At 39.3% G+C, this 21,650-nt stretch overlaps 1 protein-coding gene across 1 annotated transcript; it reads left to right on the forward strand.

Annotated features, from left to right (window-relative positions):
• The first annotated feature begins 4,274 nt into the window (after positions 1-4,274).
• On the forward strand, positions 4,275-21,540 carry prlra (prolactin receptor a). The gene is made up of 9 exons (XM_026354660.1): positions 4,275-4,491; positions 10,496-10,586; positions 11,714-11,846; positions 14,915-15,084; positions 16,537-16,703; positions 16,972-17,113; positions 17,984-18,080; positions 18,368-18,437; positions 18,544-21,540. Exons 1-9 carry the CDS (start codon positions 4,360-4,362, stop codon positions 19,639-19,641), a joined length of 2,100 nt encoding a protein of 699 aa, XP_026210445.1. The 5' UTR covers positions 4,275-4,359; the 3' UTR covers positions 19,642-21,540.
• The last annotated feature ends 110 nt before the right edge of the window (positions 21,541-21,650 follow it).

Below are 21,650 nucleotides of genomic sequence, written 5' to 3' on the forward strand. Positions count from 1 at the left end.
GACTTCCTCCTAACAGCTCAACCAATCACGTGCCGAGAACACGGGATTGCGCTAAACATCGACCAATCAAATGCGTCGCAAATTCCACAGACCGCCTTACCAGCCAATGAGATTTGGGGAGGGCGTGGCGCCTGCTCGCATATGTGTGTGGTCCAACTTTCTCTTGCTCAGTGAGGCTGTGTCTTGCAAGCAGCTAAGTCCAATATTGTCAGGATTTGTAGGTATTTTTTAAATATTTAATAAGGCCACATCAAGCTACCTAGTCCCGTGAAGCTGGTTTCTCACTCTGGTTATTGGCATGCATGTCAGGGGCGGGTTTTATGACAGACAGCCAATCACAGGCTACATGTACAAGAAGCAGATTGCTGATCGCATCACTTATTTAGGTCGATGCAGCTGCAAAAGTTACAGGAGTCACCGTGTGAAATTAAATTAATTTATACCTCTGGCTAGGCAAAACAAGCAATAAGAGGGAAATAATTATGTAAACAATGGGCACAGTGGGTTAACACAGCCTTGCATGTGGTGAGGTTATAGTCATGTGGAAGTGCATAAACAAATAGAATCCCCTACTAGTACCCATGTGTAGACAATTCAGATGTTAATATTCTTATCCATCCCACAATACCATGACAACGACACCAAATATAATTAAGCCCTGTTTAACATTAACCTCCTAGAATATTCGGTATCTCTTCTGAGCATACTAGTAACTTACAAACACTAGGCTATTAAAAATACCACATTGTAGCATGTTATTTCTTATATTTCCTAAAAATGTTCCTGACGGTAAGTGACAATTTTGTTCTACCTTTACTCATCATGGTGTACACCTTAGATTAAATAGGTAAAAATGTGAAATATTATATTATATAGCTTATGATATGTGCTACTTTCTTTTTATTGCTTGTTATTTTTCTGATATGATTATCAGCTTATATTGTATATCCCATGGCCATCCTGCCCAGAGCCTCTTCAGGTGACGCACAAGCTGAACAGCACAGATATGTTCATAAAACACTCCCATCAGAATTAATACATTCAGTTTCTGGCAATTACCAATAGTTTACCGCCTAGCAACAAGAATCCATTAAAAATAATAATCACAATGTAATCTGCTAAACAACAACATCATCAATTTGGTGCACAGGATGATACATACATACAGACATCTTTTCCCTTAGCTACCTATGCTGTATCTGTTTTTTGTTGATGATTGGCCTGGTCCGGCTCCAAGGTAATGAGTCATCCATTTAACTACAGGTTAGTTTCTAGTGTTAGAGATCCATCCTCCTGTTTCATGCTGGCAAACTGCTAATAATAAAATAAACACCCCTTCTGAAAGAAATAATTTAGCAGACATTACCAAGTCCACAAGAGGGCGATTCAGAGGCCCATTTAAGGGGTGTCAGACAGACAATACTGAAACACTGCAATGCAACAACTTTATAGCGTCCACTGTTACCCTGAAGAAATACACCAAGGGTATGAACTGAAGTAGTAGCTACAGTAAAAAGCAATTTTTATCATTGTTGTTGTGTTTTGTTGGACCATCGTCTTGCACAATTTCATTATTTTGTTCATTAATTTAAAAGATATGTGTCTTTATAGTAGCAGTTGTTAAGGTATGTACAATAAATTTGGTATGATATATAAGATGTGTGTTTAATTCAATTTTTCATTTACTCATAGCTTTTTAATTTAACTCCCATAGATAAGGAAAAACTCCCAAATAACTAATTAAAATTATAAATTGGAAGAGCTAGAGATTATAGGGATCCCTCTTTCATGGCAGATAGACAGGAAATGGCACTTAGCAGATTTGTATCTTAGACATAGACATAGACACATATATCGCTGTAATACTATGACTAGAGTAGACACAAAATCAGTCCTTGGTGGTTGGTATAATGAGTGTTGTTGTTTTTTTATTTTTATCTTTGTATACTACCCTAAAAGCGCCGCTAGATGTCACCACACAGCCATGATCACTGCGTTTGTGCCGGTGTGTCCGTGTTGATTACTGACTCCATACGTCCAGTGATTGACGGAGGGCAAATATCAGCCGGACACAAACCCACGTTGCACGGAGTAATCTAATGTTGAGCCTCAGTCGATGGCCTCTGACTGCAGGGTTTGCTTCAGCCCTCTTCTTTTGCAGCAGGCGCAGGCATGCAAGCTGACAGACCCACCCTCTTCCCCCAACTCTACAGTATTTATCATGACACAGAGGGTAGTAAATCTGTACATTCTTGAACATATCTACTAGGGGCATCCAACAAATGTGTCCTTGTTGGGAACGTTTACTGGCATTCACCATGTGGCACAGTGAGTCTTTTAAATCAATGTGAAGAGCAGATGGTCTTGTTATATAATGTTATTGCTTCTAAGTAGAAGCGAGAAGAGGGAGGGCCACAGATTTCCCAAGCCACACTTGATACAAGGCCATCAGTCACTACCATTCTCTCCACCCTAAAGCTTGTTTCAACTGTAAATCTCTATGTGTATTCTCCAATAGCTGCGTGTATTACAAGCATAGATTGAAATATGCACCCAGACTTATTATTTGTTATATAGGCAAATACAAATTAGATCATCTTTTTCAAAAATTCAAGCTAAATACAAAAATACTGGAAAAATAATCTCTGAAACACAAGATTATCTCCCAGTGAGAAGTCACCTAAACTCTAGTTTGTCTTTATTATGATTTACACTAAACAGAGACCAGTACAGTGTCGACTGAGTTTCTCAAGAACCCTTGGCTTTTTATTCATTTTCAAAATTTCAATTACATTTTAAAGCCAAGCGCACACTGTTTCCATGTCAAGCTATACGTTTATTTGCGTCTGTGTCCGTCAGATCTCTGTAGGTGTCGCTTTGTAGAAAGTAAACACAATGACTAAAAAGGAAGTTCAGTTCAGGAGACAATGATCGGATACAGAGACACATCCCCAAAGATCCCTAAAGGAATATGTCTCTGACTCCCTCCATATCCCCCCAGCTGTCTGAGTTTCCTTGGAAACGATGTGTGCGTCAAATTCATTCACCTTAGTGAATTTCTAGCAGAGATTTGTGGTGTTTTGCAGCCTACATGTTGTGCATGTGCACGGGGGAGCTCTTGTCTTTCATACACCTACAGTTGTTACAAAATCTTAAGAAATATAACAACTCACCTCATGTGGTAGCTGTCTTCACCTCTTACCTGTAGTACAGTTTCTATTTTGACATGCCCTTTTGCTAGATAGATGGAGATACACAGACATAGAGTCCTACCAGCGAGAACATTATGTTCAGGGTTGTATCCTGTTATAAAAGTCAAATATTGTCAAATATAACTGCACGTCAAGGGATTTGTGTTTCTCCTCGCAATGTACATTTTATTTTAGTATAATAGAATGAAAACGTTCACAAAAGGAGGCTATTACACCTTTACAAATCCACATCAGACGGTTTAAGTAAAAGTAAATATACACACATTAATGCATCAAGGAGAGCAAATGAGTCACCACCCGGGGAGGGGAGGCTGTGAAACACTGGGAGACCATGCTATGCGTACAGCTCCCAGTAAGAGGAACCAGTAAACGGATAAACACGCTGTTTTAACAGGGAACAGCTTTCTGATTGTCACAACATGTTTTATGATATTTGTTCATACGTCGAGAGAGGAAAAGTCACTAAGGTAGCAGCAGACAGGCACCAGGCACGTCTCACCAGGAGATGGGAGTTGTATTGTGTCGAGGAGAAAGCCAGGATCTCACATGATATATACTGTTGTACTGGAAATGAATAGAGTCACAGCTCGGAAGCAGCTCGGTGTGTTCGTGTCCTGTAGGGCAGCATTTTTTCCACCTCTTCTAGTTCTGGCAGGTTAAGAGAGGGTTCCTGACAGAAGCAGATAGGACACGTGTTTACATTTTTGAAAGGCTGGTTGATTGTCATCCAACCCTTTCTCTCTCACACATAGACACGCACATCTGGAATGTTTTTCTTTTACAAGCTTTTGCATTGGCTGTAAGAGTTATCTTACAAGGCCTTGCGTGATTCAATCTCATTCACAGTGACACACACACACACACACACACACACACACACATGAAATCAGTTTGCTTAAGCGCACAGTCCTCCAATCTATTTTCAGGAAAGTGTTTGAGAAACTTCAGCAGGATGTCAAACTCGTCCAGCAACTCTGTCTCTCCTCGAAACCAGTCTGTGGCAACCTCCACCCGGGGGCGGGGTTGACACGGAGGCTGGGCTCCTGGGCACAGCCCTCCCCGGGATCACAGAGGCGAGCGCACTGGATGATGCGATTTCTCCGCTGACGGGACAGCCGCGCTGCCCGGGTCGGTCGGTCGGTTACGCATGCGACTATTTCACTGTCATCCCGGTAAAACAGACACGCAGGTCGGTAGGTGCGCTCTTGTGGGAGCCGACAGTGAAGTCACCACGGCGAAGGCACCGAGGGACACACTAAAAAACTCCTGTCAGCTGCTGGTAAGTGGCAAACTCACTTCTGAGTACATGCTGTATCATCAGGACCGGTCTCGATGAACCCAGAGGCAGGGTTCATGAGGAGTTCAGGGCACTTTGAAATGAGCTGCATGTTCTGTCCGGCTTCAGATGATGAATCATTTGACACTTGCTCAGTAGTTACATGTTTGCAGCTTATGAAAACGCACTTCAGTGCATTTTCTATCACTTTGAAAGTCACGCATAATCTCATCAAGTCCAACTCCGTTGATTTTTGCTGCAACTGCTTTTGCTGCCAAAGTGATTCGTGAGGGATAATACCACCGAGTCATTATTGTCATATAGCCACTTTAATTGCTGCATGTTGTTTCTGTCAGATGATTTATTATCAGTAGCAGGACTGAACATGCAGCTCTCTTTTTAATTGTTGCATGTTGTTTGTGACTCTCAGGCTGTAATAACAGATTATTGATTGTTATTTTTACTGTTAGACACAGTTAGATGTTGTACGGATCTCTTTGTGATCAAAGGTTTTCAGGTCATGTTACTCGATAAAGTGAATTTGAACTTCATACTTTCACACACTGACTTTTTTATTTGTTTCACAACGCATAAAAGTCATTTACAGTAGAGGGAAATACCGAAAGGTGCTTACTTACAAACTTACAAAAGCAGCTTACTTTAACTGTGCACATATGCATTATATGTATGTAATGTCTTGGCCGTGGTCACTGACAGGTAAGGATAAAAAAAAAAAAAACAGATGAGAACAAGTGAGTGTTATAACTGTCTTTGGTTTTCCACGGGATGAGGACTCTGACAGTTCACTGATTGGACGGTTATTTCCTTCGGCACAGGAGGAGGATGATGCTGGGGTGTCAGCAGTTTAATGGGATTTCCATGGTCATGATCCGCTCCACCTCCGCATGTCTGTTTGCCTTTAGTCTGGCTAGGAAGAGGTGAAAGAGGCCACTGGCCATTATAGCACCAAGCTGATCAACTCAATACTGGATTACACTGTTAGACGCCTGCAGCTTATGGACTCTTTCCACTGTTAGTCCTGCACCAGTGCATCCTGCTGCACTGCTTTCTAACTGCAGCTGTATTTGTTATGTCCCTTTGAACATAAGAGTAATTAAGGAATGTTTTAAAAACTCTTTCAAACCAATGTCTTTCTTGAAATGCTGGCGTGTCGACGGTAATGAATTAGTCTTTTCACATTTAAAGGTTGGAGAGTGCTGTAAAGCTGCATATCAGCTTGAGCAGTTGCGAAAGAAAGCACTGGCTCTGGCCTTTTGTTACACCTGCTGAAAACCCAAACACCAAAAGCTCATTCGATATAACAAAAAGAGTAATATGAGTGCTCTTTGTATAGGCGTACTTGTACAACTCAGCCCATGTGACAGATATCGTATCATATCTGTGTTAGCGTTGGCTGCAAATTAATCTGCAAGCTTTATTGACGTTATATTAACATTTATAGCGCAGTGGTTGGTGCTTTGATGGCAACTGTTGCTGTGACACTCATTAGCACCAAAATGTGGTGACTCATGGTAATAAATTCTCTTCACAAGTTTATGACTACTGCGTTTTTTTAATGGCAATAACCTACTAATGAACTCTCAATTTTTTAAGCTAAACAACAAAAGTATTTATTCTTCCCTCTCACCTTTTCACATGTACAGTCATAGGCCACTATTTCCCCCAGTGTTTCCATTCAATAAAGACAGACCAGATGGAGGGGAATTGTGATGTTATTACGGCCTCTATTAGAGAAGCACATGCCTGCAACTGCAATTTCATCCTGGTAGAGCCACCTATATCAAATCTATGCCGTACATCCCAGCCATGTGAGGAGAAATCAAATGTTAAATTTTTTTATTTGATAAGAAATTCAGTTATTGCTTCAAAAGGCAAAGGTGTCATTATAGCACTGGAAGCCAGTCTTCAAGTTGATATTTAGAGAATATCACTTTGCTTTCTCAAATACAGGAACCATTATAAGCTGTTCTACCTATTAACAATACAGGTATCGCAGTTATCCTCCTTAGCTGACTGATCTATATCTTAACTTCAGTATGGCCTAAGATCAGTGGCACGATTATTGCTACAGGGTGTGTTGTTGGCAGTCCTTGAAGTCTCTTTTTTCCCACTGTAATAGTGCATCAAACACGTAGGAGAACTGTGAGGAGGTTGTAAACAATAAAACTAGAGGAAGTAGAACTTTACATATAACTAATTTATATAGGACAACTGCGTTTTGCAAATACTGCATAGCTGTAAATGTGCTGAAACAGCCACTGCATGGATTGTACAATGATGATTTTATCAGTTTTTGTGGTTTACTGTAGTTGAGAGTGGCCACTTTAGATTGTTTAGTGCTCCCATGTGAAAGGTGTCATGACAACTTTATTCTTGTCATACATCATCATGTACTCTCAATACATTTCTTTTTTACATATATGCGAACACATGCAAATAGCTGTTTGTGTCTCTGTGCCAGCATATTTGCAAACCACGTGTTTCAATCTCACTGTTGTATTCTCAGCTTAGTTCCTGTGTATTTGTGCAGTTAATGACAGCCAGTGACATCGTGACATCAGCAACATGAAGTATGTCAGAGAGCTACACCCGAACATAGCATTTGAAACAACAACATAACAAAACAACACGCAGATAGACTTTATTATTCAAATAGGAGATTTACAGCTTGTACGCAGCACAGACTAGCGTGACACGACATCTCGACACTCAGGATAATGATACCTCAACAATAGTGTGGGTAAAAGTTTTGATTCTTGAGTGGGATAATTGATCAAAAGCCCCTGGACTATCAAAATGAAGTGTTTATGTCTGTGGGAGCATTTTGAAATTTACTCAGCAACTTTAAGTTCTGGATCTTGCTTTCTGTTATTCCCTGCTCTTGACTACACCTATAAGAAAAAAAAAACACTTGTTCCTAGAAAAGCGTAGGTGCTTGTGATCAAACCGGTTTTTTACAGTCCCAGGAAGTGTTTAGACCGTTCCAGGGTGAGCAGGAGTAAAGGTCAAGGTTTTGAAGGCCATTTAAGTGATTCCTAGTATCACTTTAACATATTTCTTCAAACTAACTCCATACAGTTCATAACAAGATTTACAAGTTGTAATGTATCTTTATTTTGTGATAAGACAACACAGAAAGAACTGTTTCTTGAGGCGATACTTTGTGATGTGAAACTGATAATCTACATTGTAAATGTATGATCTTCACTCAGACTGCCACTTTTTTCTTATCCATATTATGAATCTTTAAATTATAGTAGTTGTTACAGTGGAGCAAGGGAAGTTGTTATTTTCTACTTTAATAGTCAACTATGATTTAGTATGTAAACAGTCCCATTAGCTTAAAATGTAAGTTAATATAAACCTGAAATGTGTGACTGTGCAGTAAATCATTATTGTGTACTTTGTGCACTTGTACTCTTCAGCCTTCCAGAAGCTAGAACAAGGTTCTTAGAAATTGTAGCCCCACCGCTGGAGTGCTCAGCTGTGTTGGTTAGGGCCGTGACCCTGCATGAGAGTGAAACATTCCTTATTAATCACCTATGCAAAGGTGGGCTGTTGTACAACAGCAACGAGAACATCTTGCTTCACTGCCTACATTTTACCTCAACATGTCATTTGACTCGTCCTCTCCAAGCCTTTTAAAGTTGAGAGGCCACTGATGAACACAAATCATAAATGTTTCATATTCACTAGTGTGAATCTATGTTATGGACACCTGAATGAATCATTTCACATTTCTTCACACACAGCCTTGTTAGTTTGACCTTTGTTAGTTATTTATATGTAGATCATGCAGGTGCACCACCTAAATATAATTCACCTGTTGTGAACATCAATTTGAAGACATGACATATCTGTGTACATAATTACCTTCCATCTTAGTTTCTATTTATTGTTTTTCTCAAATGCATGACTGTAATTTTAACTTTCTGGTACATAAGGTGACCATTTTGAACTAATGTACATGTACAATTGTGGAGGAAGCCCACAATGAAAAGTTAGCTTTCTGCAGTGATCACAGATGTGAGGGGATGGACAGTGTAGTTAACAAATTAGAGAGGAGGAGCGCTACTAAAGTTAAATAATAATTTAAAAAAAATGTAGTAGAATATGTACTCTTCTGAGGATCTATAGGACAGTGTAAATGTAATGTTTAGATCATTCTTATCTGTGATGGGAGAGCTTTGCACTGTTGGCCAGCACTTTCCCAGCTTAGCAGCTTATTCGGTTTGGGCTACTGGTTACGTAAGAAGGCTATATGCAGCAGGAGGCTAATCCTTAATGCCAATTATCAGATCAAGGCAATACTACTGAAATTAAGGCATCATAAAGAAGAACTGAAAACAGTGATTTGTTGTGTGTAACAGCTTTAAAAGAAGCCTGCAAATAAAACTCAAAAGTAGTAAAGCCTTGATATTTTAATCATCCTGTGGAGCTGTGAAGGCCGTTACATAAGCTGAAATTAACACATGTCAAGACAGCACATGCCTAGGGCAGCCACACCTTGGCTAATGTAATAGCACTTTATTTACTGTATGTAGAATTTACCTGTAGGAGTAAAGTATCTTGTGAAATCCATACTCTGTCTAGTCCACACAGCAGTTGGCAGATGTTCAAAAGCAGTTGGAAAGTGAATATTCTTTGCGTGTTAAAACTTGTGTTTAGTATAATATTTCTCAAAAAGTGTCGGCATTCCTAGAAATACCTCAAACGCCGCTCATTTTCATTGAAAAACCCCCATGTTTCCACCCCAGCTCACTGTTAATGCTTCAAACAAATTGTGTACGAAAAAAAAAGCGTGCGCAGCTTGTGCCATGTTATGACACGCTTCTGGGCAAAGCTGCAGGTGGAGCATGCACATAAAAACAGCTACTGTATTTTTTAGCCACAGATGAAAGTGTCCCTACAAGCTAAATGTTTTGGCAGGAGAAAAATGACTTCTCGCTGGCTTAAATAAAAACCGCAGAATTGTTGATATTTGTTTAAAAATACGATTTTATCTTTTGTTGCCTGATGCACATTGTGAAAACAAGAAGCAAATTATTGGGCACTTCTACAAACGTTGATTTCCTTTTCACACTTTTGTTTGGAGCCCAGTGTTTTGTAAATGGTTATTTGCATAGAGAATTATCTATTTATAATTAATGAGATTTTATTCAACAATATATTTTTGGCAATATGGAGCATTTAAATAGCCATCCATCTCATATATTAGATTTTTCCTAATATTGGACCAGAAGGTCCAATATTTCAAATTCCCAAGTGACATGATTCATTTGTTCATTCATTAGTTGTCACGAAAAAAGCAGCAAGCATTTGTACTGAAGGTCTTTCTGACATATTTCAGTTTCAGCTATGCCTTCTATTTAACCTGTATCTCCCCTCCTTGTATTGTTCAACTTTGCTTGTCTTCGCTGAGCCTCAGACATAAAGAGTCACACTGAGTAAGAACTCAAACGTCTGCACATTTGCACATGGCCTGAAAAAAAGGAGATTTCCATGTGAACAGGAGTCTGGCTGGCCAGCAGCGAGGTAAACCAGGCTTCTGATGTGTGTGTCCTCGTTATTGAGGCACAAACCAGAACTTAGGTTATGCAATCACTTATGCTGCATGTGCCAGCTGGTAGGGGTAGCCAGAACGAAGAGGATGTTTTTTTTTATCCTTAGTGAAATAAAACATATTCTGTAGAACATGTTCTTTCGGTTCATGACATTAATGCTTTAAAGCGTTGTGTCGATTAATGATTCCCATGTGACTGCTGAAATGTTTCTTTTTGTTTTTCTATCTCTACTATTTCAAACTGTCCGCATGTCTCTGTTGTCAGTTTCTTTTGTCATGCGAACATGTTATGAGTCAACACAAGGCGTGCAGTTCTGTTGTTGTATTCATCATTAAACACTGTGGTTCATGTGATTTGTCAAGAGCACAGATCAGCCAGTTTCCCAATTATCATCTTTGTTTGTTTTGTTCTTCTTCCAACAGCCAAGCCTTTGTGGTGCCATGATGAAAAATATTGTGGAACGTGTCCTGCTGTTGTTGCTGCTATCCCTTACGCCGCATGCAAAGGAAATACGTAAGTGTTTGGATGTAACCTGGCTTGAAGCACAGTCTCAGTATCATCTTAAGTTTCTGGCAGTGAGGTGTCTGGTGATTGGTAGGTGGTTGACACAGGAAACAGGAGCCTGTGCTGCCAATAATTAGATGTAAGAGTAATAGGTGACAGTGTTGTTTATCTGTGCATATTTTTATGGTAGATCACACATTATTCTATTTGCTTGCAACTGTGCAAGTAAACAGAATCACAATACATCTTACCTATTAACAAACAAATTCTTGAGCTGTTCTTGTCCATATTGAATATATTCTTTAAATATTTACAGTATGAGATGGAGAAAGTTTGTGAACAAAAAACAGAAGCTGACTGGAGTCAAACCTGGAGTCTTATCAATAAGAAGAGATTGCGTGTGAGGGTTAGAGCTACTAACAGATCAAGTCTTCTGGATTTGCATAAAGCTGGAATGGTTTACAAAGTGACACTAAAGAGTTTAGACCTGCAACAGTCCACAGTTGTGCTTCAAACTGAGATAATTTAGAACTGTGGTTACTCTCTCTGCATGTTGGCAGCTACGTAAGATACTGCCAAAAGCACAATGCAGAATGCTCGGTTTACAGTAAAAGCTAAAGGCTTGAGGGAATCGTTGGAACTGGTTAACACCAGTGAGTTTACCCCACACATATTGTGCTGCATTGATTTATATGGATAAATGATGATACAGTAGGACAATGACCCTGAATATGATTGGAAATCTGCTGAAAAATTACTTCCTCTCCCTTTTGCCGCTCCATGAGCGAATAGAAATGCGGTGGAATGAGCTCCAGGCTGTTCACTCCAGACATGCTGAATAATTCTGAGTTTAAGCAAGAATGATGTTGATGTAGGTCTAATCTGCAGCTACGGAAAGGCGTGTTTGAAGTTACTGTGGCCAAAATAGGTTCAACCAGCTATAAATAATGGTGTGTCAAAAACACATATATGTTATATATATTATAAAGATTATAGTTTAAGCACATTGTGTTTTGTCTATTCTGTTGACTTAGATGAAGATTAAACATTTTGTGACCAGTTAATACAGTTTATTGTTCTTTTTGTCTTAATACTGTAGTGTTTACTTCTTGTTTTTACACATTTTGTGTCTTTAGGCCACAGCCCACCAGGGAAACCCACACTGACCAACTGTCGGTCTCCTGAAAAAGAGACCTTTACCTGCTGGTGGGAGCCCGGCTCTGATGGGGGACTGCCCACAACCTACCGCCTGTACTATCGCAAAGAAAAGTGAGTGGAGTATGTTCATCATCATGAAAGAAGTGTAGGGTCTGTAAGGATAAAGACATAACATCAGTTAACGTGTCAAATGACACTATGGGCTATTTCAAGGTGAGCACAGTTGTTCGTGAGCAGCCTACCTGGTGGCATGCAGCATTAAGGCAGCAGGCAGGTATAAGAGGATAAAGGCTGTGGCTCTGTACCCATGAAAGGTTGATAAGTAACAGACATACAGGGGATCCGGAGAAGGAGAGTGGAAACAAGAGGAACTGGAACATAATTAGTTAGAAAGAAGTGTGAGGGGGGCAGAGAGAGTAAGTACAAATGTAGTGCTGTAGAAAATGTTAAATACTTACATCGTTTGACAACAGTTGGATGAGAAGATTGAAAAGACCACATTAATGTGAGCTATGAAGCATGTACAGCATAACAGACACATCTCACATCTGTCTGTTATACATGCTTCATAGTTCACATTAATGAGGTTCAACTGATAAGACCAAGCCAGAGTATTCTATAGATTTTTCTGAAGCATCAGTTTAAATCAATCTCTGGCTCCTAATATTCCACATCTGTGAACATCTGTAAGTGTAGAGGCCTTTAAATCACATGAAGCTGTATATTAATGATGGTATAATATGAACTGTTCTTTATTCGAATCTTATACTGATGTTTTTTGTAATATATGTCTGTTAGAAATGTCTCAATGGAGCCAATAATAACAGACAAACAGCTGCACTGCTGGACAAGCAATTGTTTTTTTAAGTTAGTTCTCTTAATTTGACTCTCTCTGTGGCAAGAATGAAAACATTGTGGCCTCAGCACTAAAGCTCGCACAGGAAAAACTGAGAACAAGACATAATGAGTAAATCAATCAGTCAATCTGGTGCTGTTGTGACTTAACTACTTACAAAATGAGGATCTTTCATGAAAAACAAGTGATCGACTTCAGTACAAATTGCTGCAGAAATATTGACAGTGACCACTGTATAAGTACAAGTGGGGGATAGAAGAAAGAAAACAATGTGGGGGCAGACAGGGACAGTATTTATTTGTTAATACCGTGCTCTTTTTTCCACACTGCTTTGTCTTCCTGTCTCATAATTAAAATGCTCTTCCTAAAATATGTTTATAGCACAATTATTACATACAGATCATACATTACAGTAGTTAACAAAGGCACGCTACTGCGTTAGCTAACATCATCTCTTTTTAAATAAAACACAAGCTTATTCTTCAAACACCTAAACATGTCTTTGTGCCAATACATGGTTTTTAATCCCAGAAGAAATATGTAACTAGCAAATTCACAAATGCAAGTGCTGTTCAACATGATACATTATTGAATGTAAACTCTCTGCCATTGGTCTGAGGAGGTTGTAGACCACCATACATCATCATCTGTCTCCTGTATATGTGCAGCCTCCAGCTGGTTGCTTTTACTTCACAGCAAGGAAGTGTGCAGGAGCTCGCATTGTGCTTCTTCGAACAATCAGGACCCGTTGCTGCTACAGCAACAACGACACGTCCCCCTGATTTCAAAACAAAAACATGCCCAGTCCGTTCTGTGCCCACGGGGGTGCTGCACAAAAGCTGCATTAAGAAATCCAGGAAATATCCTAGCTTGATCTATTGCAAGCTTGCCAGAATAAGAAGGTGCAGCTAAGTCAAGCCAGGTGTAGATATCTGGGATAAGTGTGCGTCAAGGATGTTGTTATAAAAAAGAGCATATTTCAGTTACTCAGTAAACATGGACAAAACACACACAGCAAACCTTTAACCCACAGAGCAGCGGCACAATATGGAGATTTACGAATAATATGTAAAAAGGGAAAACGGCCGATATAATGACAGAAACATCAGCTGAATGACTGCAGAAATAATTATTAAGCAGTGTTCCAGAGTAATTGTTACAATCATAGAGTTACTGAACATATGCAGATGCATTTAATTTGTTTTACCCCCTCTAGTTTTATTTTATTTATTTTAATTTTTTTTGGTTAATTTATTTAACTGAATAGTAGTCTCCCTCATTTTCGAGAATCTGTACCTGTCAATCAGGTGTTGATCTTCAAATGCTAAAGGATCAGACCTGTCCCGGAAAACTCTGTGGTGCCTGAAAGAAAGGAGCATGCCATTGTCAAGAAAAACTTGTGAATAGAATCTTTACAGTTTATATATTAGACTGCATGTTGCCCACTTTATGGACTCAATTGAAACTGCTTTTGAAAAATGATCAGCCGTTTCTAATAAATTCAACATGTGCAATACATGCACACTGCTCTGGACCAGGCTAACAAAAAATAAATCTCCATAACTTAATTTAACCTGTTTTCCTTAAACTGAGTCTGGGCTGAAATGAAGCAACCAAGGCAACACAGAATAAATCTCCATGGTAACTAGACTGATTAATTGATCAGCATTTGTGCAAACAAGTCAAAGATAAGTTCAACCAAGATATCTTTGAAAACCCGGCTTAATCCATGTCTTGGTTTTGTGCAACACCCCTCTGGTCTGCTGGGATTTGAACGCAAGTGTCTGTGGCCGAGTGTTCATACACAGCACGCCAGCACAGCTATTTTCTATGTCCTCTGGAAAACAACACAGAGGAGGTAGGACAGACGCTTGTGTAGGACCTTCTAACAGTGAACTGAAAAAGAAGATGAGCAAACCCAACAATTCACAAGTTGCAGGCATAAGAGCGCAGCATTAAATTAGCACAGATAACAAGAGTGCTAATTGAGAGTGCAGGAAACAGGAAGGAAATTACACAGGTATTATCCTTTAAGCACAGCAGTTGACTACTTATATTTTTTGTTGTTGTTAATTGCTAAGAACCTTTTCTTCTATTTCTGTCTGCAATCTAGAAAAACATGGCCCCAATTCATCTTGCAATTACCCTGCCTTCCTGTCTATCTCATCTTGTCCAACAAACACACGCACACACACACACGCACAAAATGTTTCAGGAACTGTAGCATGAAGAATGCATGCCATTCCTCAGAAATGCGGTAATGCAGGACAGTACGAATGTGATTAAATTGTGATTACATGCTGTTCCCATGCCTCTCTTGCAGCTCTGATACAGTGTACGAATGCCCCGATTACCACACAGCTGGGGTGAACTCCTGCTTCTTTAACAAGAATGACACAACCATCTGGGTCAACTACAACATCACCGTGGTGGCCACCAATGCCCTTGGCAGGACCTCCTCTGACCCTGTGGATATCGACGTGGTGTATATTGGTGAGCAAATGTGTTCTACTTGTATTTGTTTTGAATAGTTGAAGCTCTTTTTTTAATCATTAGGATTTAAAATGTTTAATTTAACACACAGACACACAGCTGTGCAGTGGTACACTGGGTTATGTAATCCTCCCTCCCTGCAGAATAAAGGTTGTTTATTATCAAACACAAGGTTAAAGAAAATGAAATTTAAAGAATAAAACTGGTAATACTTCATATTTTTGCCACTACTGCCACAGTGTTGCACTGGCTGACGTGTTCCTTTATTATGATCAACACAGACACTATAGTTTATCCCACATATATCGTCCTGCTGCCAGAAATAATCACTGAAGCACCAAACACGTTTTTATCCGTGGCTTAAAATAGTCCCAGACAGCTGAACTATTTTCTCCTCTTTTTGTGACATTTTCTAAAATTCCACATTGCACAGCTGTTTTGAGAAATCTGTTTTAATATTTTTTTTGATCTGTTTTAGATTAGGAACACGTAGGGAATTGGAGATGAGAGTCTGATTCAAGTATTGAGAGGCAGATTACTTTTAGTCTTTTTATGGGATTTTCTGAAATGTAGTATAATTGCAGTTTTTTCTACAGTTTACAGTTCTAAAGACATTTCAATATAAATACTGGTCGCAAATACTATGTAAAACTATGTAAAAAATACACTCACTGGCCACTTTATTAGGTACACCTGTAAAATCTAATTATATTAACAGCTGTTTTTAATGTTTTTCCTTTTATTATTTTATAGATAGGGTGGCCAAAACCGCAGAAACACTCCACTTTGACTCTACTATCCTCAATGACCTAAAATAAAATTTAAAGAAATAACAGTTTCAACCAAAATTAAATTATAACTTGGTAAGAGTAGAATTCATGGCAGAGCTGCATTACAGGTTTACTTTAAATTGACCTTATCCTGTCATGTTGCTAAATATGAAGCATGTTATTTATACAAAATAAATTTATGTATTATACAAAAGGGAATGTAAAGTTGCATAATTATAAGTCTCAGTATCCACCTTGCCCTTGTGTTCCACTTCCATCTGTTTCCATTCTTGTTCCATTGCACTGGTCTTAAAAATATCTATTACATTTCTTTGTCTAACATCACAATTGTCCACTATCTGTCTCCAACAAGATATTTTAAAGTCTAAATATTGACATTTATCTCAATCATGATGTCACACACAGATAAACAAATATTTGGAAGGTCACTCCTGCAATGACAGCGTTCCCCCGCTGGAGGTGTGCATTGGTTTACAATTTCATAGAGGACGATACTCACTCCTATCTAATGGGCACACTGGAAACTCCTTCTGTAGTGGTTTAGTTTAATGCTTTACACAGTCACATTGGGTTTTTTCTATTCTATTTTTTCTCTTTCCTCTCAACCACACACACAAAACCCATTCTCTACTCATTCACATTTTCTCTTGCTCCTCCCCAGTGAAGCCTAATCCTCCAGAGAAGGTGACGGTTAGTGTAATGGGAGCAAAGGATTGGCCCTTCTTGCGGGTGTCATGGGAACCACCACATAAGGCTGACACCCGCTCTGGTTGGATCACTCTAATCTATGAGCTCCGTATCAAGTTGGAGGGAGAAGACGACTGGGAGGTATGTAGCTCATTGCTGGTGCAAGGGAGTGGCCAGGTAGTTAAAATGTTTGTCTTTCAAATGTGAAACCAGAACCTCGTGTTAGTGAACTAGCTCAAGTGTTATTGACCTGGACGTTGAATAACCCCTGGAGTGTTCTACTATAGTTGACCTCAATCTCTGTCCTCTTAGTCATCAACTCATGTAAAGTCTTCTTCTGTGCACCATAAACTCTATCTATGAAAGGAAAGACTGACCAGACTGTGTGCATTCTGTGTTGTATTTCCAGGTGCATCTTGCAGGGCAGCAGAAAATGTTTAACCTTTTCAGTCTGCAGTCGGGTGGTACATACATTGTTCAGGTGCGCTGTAAGCCTGATCATGGCTTTTGGAGTGAATGGAGTTCCTCTTCTTACAGCAAAGTTCCTGAATGTAAGATATGCATCAATAACTATATATACAGTTCACTACACTATATATCTATAAAAGATAATAATATATGTATTAAAGGAGCAGTTCAACATTTTGGAAAATGTGTTTTGTTTTTTCAGTTTTTACAAATTAGATAGTAGATGACTATTGATTCCACTGTCATATATGTAAATATAAAGATAGAGCCAGCCGCTATAAAGCTAGCCTGGCTCTGTCCACATGTAATAGAGGCAATTTGCAGTACATTAAGATCACCATTAAAATGGCACACTATCATATTACTGCAGGTTATGGAAGCGGTATATCCCAGACTTACTTTGTCTTTTACGCAAGTTAAACAACTAACTCTGTCACTCATTGGCGTCATGCTATGCTGGAGCGTAGAGATGGGCACACACTTCTTCCAGGCCCAAAGGTTCTGGTCCAATCCATATTGAGCTGTAATGAAGTTCCAATGCCAGTTACAATACTTGGCTGTCTGAGCTGTCTATCTCATCATATATTGCTGAGACTTAGGTGCAAGTGGCATGCCCAATCCTGCGTAAACAAACAAGATATAACATGTTAATTAGTCATCTAGAGGTGCTGGTAGGTGCATTTTTATCTTAGGAGAATTCCGGGCTATCCATTTACTCATGCTCCACTCATATTTGTGTATCCTGTGAGTGTTGCAACCTTCTGCAACAAAGTGAATAAGCATATTTCCCAAAATCTGAAATGTTCTTTAACTAATAAAGTATTATTATTAGAATGATAACGTGAGTATGCATTAATCTCCTGTAATATACTATAACTGAGAAAACCATATGGATACAGAACAAAGTTGCATGTTGCATGGAAACACTCACATTGTTACACTGTGTATTGCAGATTTCCATCGGGAGAAGTCAGTTTGGATCCTCATCACAGTCTTTTCTGCCTTCATCATCCTCATCCTCACATGGCTGTTACACATGAACAGGCACAGGTAAAAGAATGATCATGCAATTTGTTTTATTTCAAGATTTTCAGACTGGCCACTTCCAGCTGTTATTATTATTTGTTAGAGGTGTTGTTATCTGCATTTATGTATTATGAGTAACTAAATACTATCGCAGTGCAACAGTTTAATACCTTGAGATGTCAATAAATGTAAATTAAAGGGATTTTTAATTGTATTAAACATGTTGCAATCGAAGAATTCATTTTAACTGTCATCTTTATTTGCTCTAAAGCATTAAAGTGTATTACTGTTTTTTTCTTTCACATGTGAAGTCTGAAGCATTGTATTCTGCCACCTGTCCCCGGTCCTAAAATCAAAGGATTTGATAACCAGCTTCTCAAGGTAAAGTAACAGTTACTTCAATACATAATTAGCTTAATATGCTCAAAGATAATTCTCTTTTATCACTAGATTTCTGTCACTGAGCCAGTTTCTTCTTTGCTTGTAGAATGGGAAGTCTGTGGAGATCTTTAGTGCACTTGTGGTGTCTGACTTCCCTCCAACCACGTCATCTAACTATGAGAATTTGCTGGTGGAGTACCTAGAGGTGTATGTTCCCGAAGAGCAGGAGCTGATGCTGGAGGAAAGAAAGCACCAACATGAAGGTTTCCTCAAATCTGAGGGTTCTACGTCTGACAATGACTCCGGCCTGGGAAGCTGCAATAGCCAAACTCTGCTCATGTGCAAGAGTGGAGAGGCAAAAGATGACGAGAAACAAATAGATGGTGAAGGGAGTCGAGTGGGGACGGAGGCACAGGCGCACCAGATGGACTGGGAAGAGGCGGCGCTGACCTATGTCCATGAAGACGTGGTTAGCCCTGACATATCCAGTGGGAGGGTGAAGACCTGGCCTTCTGTGTTTTCTCCAGTGCCCCAGTACAGCTCAGGCCCACTGGACCAACCAAACTCACTTGAGTTAGTCAAACAGCACTGCCTCTCAGACAGCGTGTTCCCTCCAGGCTCCACATCCTCCTACCTCTCTCAGCCTGGCCACAGCACCAAAGATCTTGAATCAAGCTACTGGGAGTTCTGCTTGAGCAACAAGCAACCTCACCTGCTCCACCCCCAGATGCAGGCCCCACACCAACTCCAGACCCACAGTGACCTCAACATCTCAAGCAGTGGACACAACCAAGCACCAGCTTGTCTGCCGTCGCCCACTCTCCGGCCCACTGAGTATGTTGAAGTGCAGAGGGTCAACGCGGAGGACATGGTGCTTCTTCAGCCTGTCGTTTCAGGCCGTGGTCACGGTGATGGCTGCCCCCAGATGTGCCAAGGAGACGACTATAGCAAAGTGAAGGGGGTGGACAGTGACAACATACTGCTGCTCCAGACAGAGGTGAGGGAAGAAGAGGTGGACAAGTGGTCTTGTGAGGACCAGGAGATGGATGGAGCTACAGATATCTGCTACACATCGTCCAGCATTGCCACTACTCAGAAACCTACAGGCTGCATTCACATGGCCGTACCAGTCCAGAATCAAACAGTCCTGGCAGCAAGTGGTTATGTGGACACTGCCACCATGTTCACAATGCCCACATGCTAAGTGCTCCATAAGGCCAACTGGCAGATCTGGGACATTGCATGACCTGTCTTAGGCTGGGACTGAGAAAAAAACACAAAAACACTAACACTGGATGACTATTTCAAGTATGAGTGCAAGGACAATATTTAGCTGCTACAGAGCTACAGTTATTTATTTGTTCATCTACTTCTCATATAGGAGATGAATTTTCGCCAGCTGCACTGCACTGACAGTTTAGAAAAGCCATAAGACTTTGATTGAATAATCTGAATTATAATTGTCATTAGACTTTGTAACAGTATAATTGAATGTGTAAATGATGCGGTACTACATGCTGTCATTACAACAATCTGTTTTAAAGGCACAAGCACATGTTCTCTTATACTTGTTCAGTGTGATGATCTCTTAAAATGATGTATTGTATATAAGTGGCACAGAGGGGAAAATAATTGCTCTATTTTTCATTCAGAGACTATTTTGTATATATAAATCTTAACTGCTTTAATCAGTTAAGAGATACTTTTTTGAGAAAAATGTATTCCTACAAACATGCTTAGGGTTTTGGATAGGAAAAGCATGTCATGATATTCTGTTGGCCATGTACAACATTAACCGTAAGTGTCTACATCTCTGTTGTTTAACAGTGATACATTTCAACTTTGCTTTTCTTTTGCATGTATGCATACTGTATATACATATGTATAGCTTTATAAAGTCAACCATCCATTCACAATTTGAAGCAGCACTGAAATCTTTTTTTGACATTAAGAACCCCTCTTGTTATATATTTGCAGCGTACTGTAATGTGATGTGTTTCTCTACTGTTTTTAACAGACGCTGGTAAAATAATGAAGAGCAAACTTCATGGAAAAAGTCGGCCGGGTGCCGTTGTGTAGAGTTTGCATGTTCTTTCTGTGCCTTCCCTGCGTGGGTTTTCTAAATCGCTCATAGGTGTGAATGCTGGTCTGTCTCTATATGTAAACCCTGTGATAGACTGGCGACCTGTCCGGGGTTTACCCCACCTCTCCCCTTGTAACAGCTGAAATCGGCTTCAGCACTCCTGCAACCCTAAAGAGGAATGTTAGAGTAATGGGTGGATGGATGGAAGTGACCTGCTATGAGTGCACGTCTTGAAAGGTATTATGACAACTAGGACAGGATGAGCTAAGAATGGCATATGATTAGAAATGATGGTTTAACACTTTGTCAAAAAGTCACATTGCTATATTAATACAGTGGAAAATGATGTAATTAGATTTATTATCTAAGTAAAAGTAGAAATACATAAGTGTAGTGTAAGTACTAAAGTATTAGCAGCAAGGGTATTTGCAGTATAGAAAGATCAAGCAGATTTACCTGGTCAGTTAATTAGGTGACCGATTATTTGGTCTGTAAAACCTTCAAGAAATTCAATAGCAATTAATACAGGCCCAAAGTGACACGTTCAGCTTTTTGTTATGTCCACATATATAAATCATATAATCTATCTTTATATAAAGGTTTTGTCTAATCAATAGTGCAGACCTCAAAATAATGAAAATAAAAAAAATTTAATTTATAGAATAATGATAAAGAAAAGCAGCATGAGGAATTTATAAAGTAACTAAAGCTGTCACATAAATGTCATAGAAATACAAAGATCATTTTGTTCCTCTAAATTGCACTGCACCAAAATATGCGTGTAGATCTATAAAGATTAACCCTATACTAACAATGATTTTCTAAATGTGACTTTGTTTGCTCATATTTATTTGCAGTTATACGTTTTTAGTGAACATTGGGAACATACAGATTTTCCACTAAAGGCTAATTCTTGTGCAATTTAATTAAACACTCTTCAAAACATATGCATGCCAAATATTAAAATTAAAAGATTGAATAAATGTGCAAATAAAGATTTTTTTGTTACATTTAAATATAGCAACACATTTGTTAATGGGTATTCTTAGGTTTTTATAGCAAATAATAATATTTTGTCTAATTAATTCATTTCAACAAATACAATAAACTTCTGTAAGTTAGTGAGTGTG

Source organism: Anabas testudineus, chromosome 12, assembly GCF_900324465.2.
Source record: "Anabas testudineus chromosome 12, fAnaTes1.2, whole genome shotgun sequence".
NCBI classification, from domain to species: domain Eukaryota; kingdom Metazoa; phylum Chordata; class Actinopteri; order Anabantiformes; family Anabantidae; genus Anabas; species Anabas testudineus.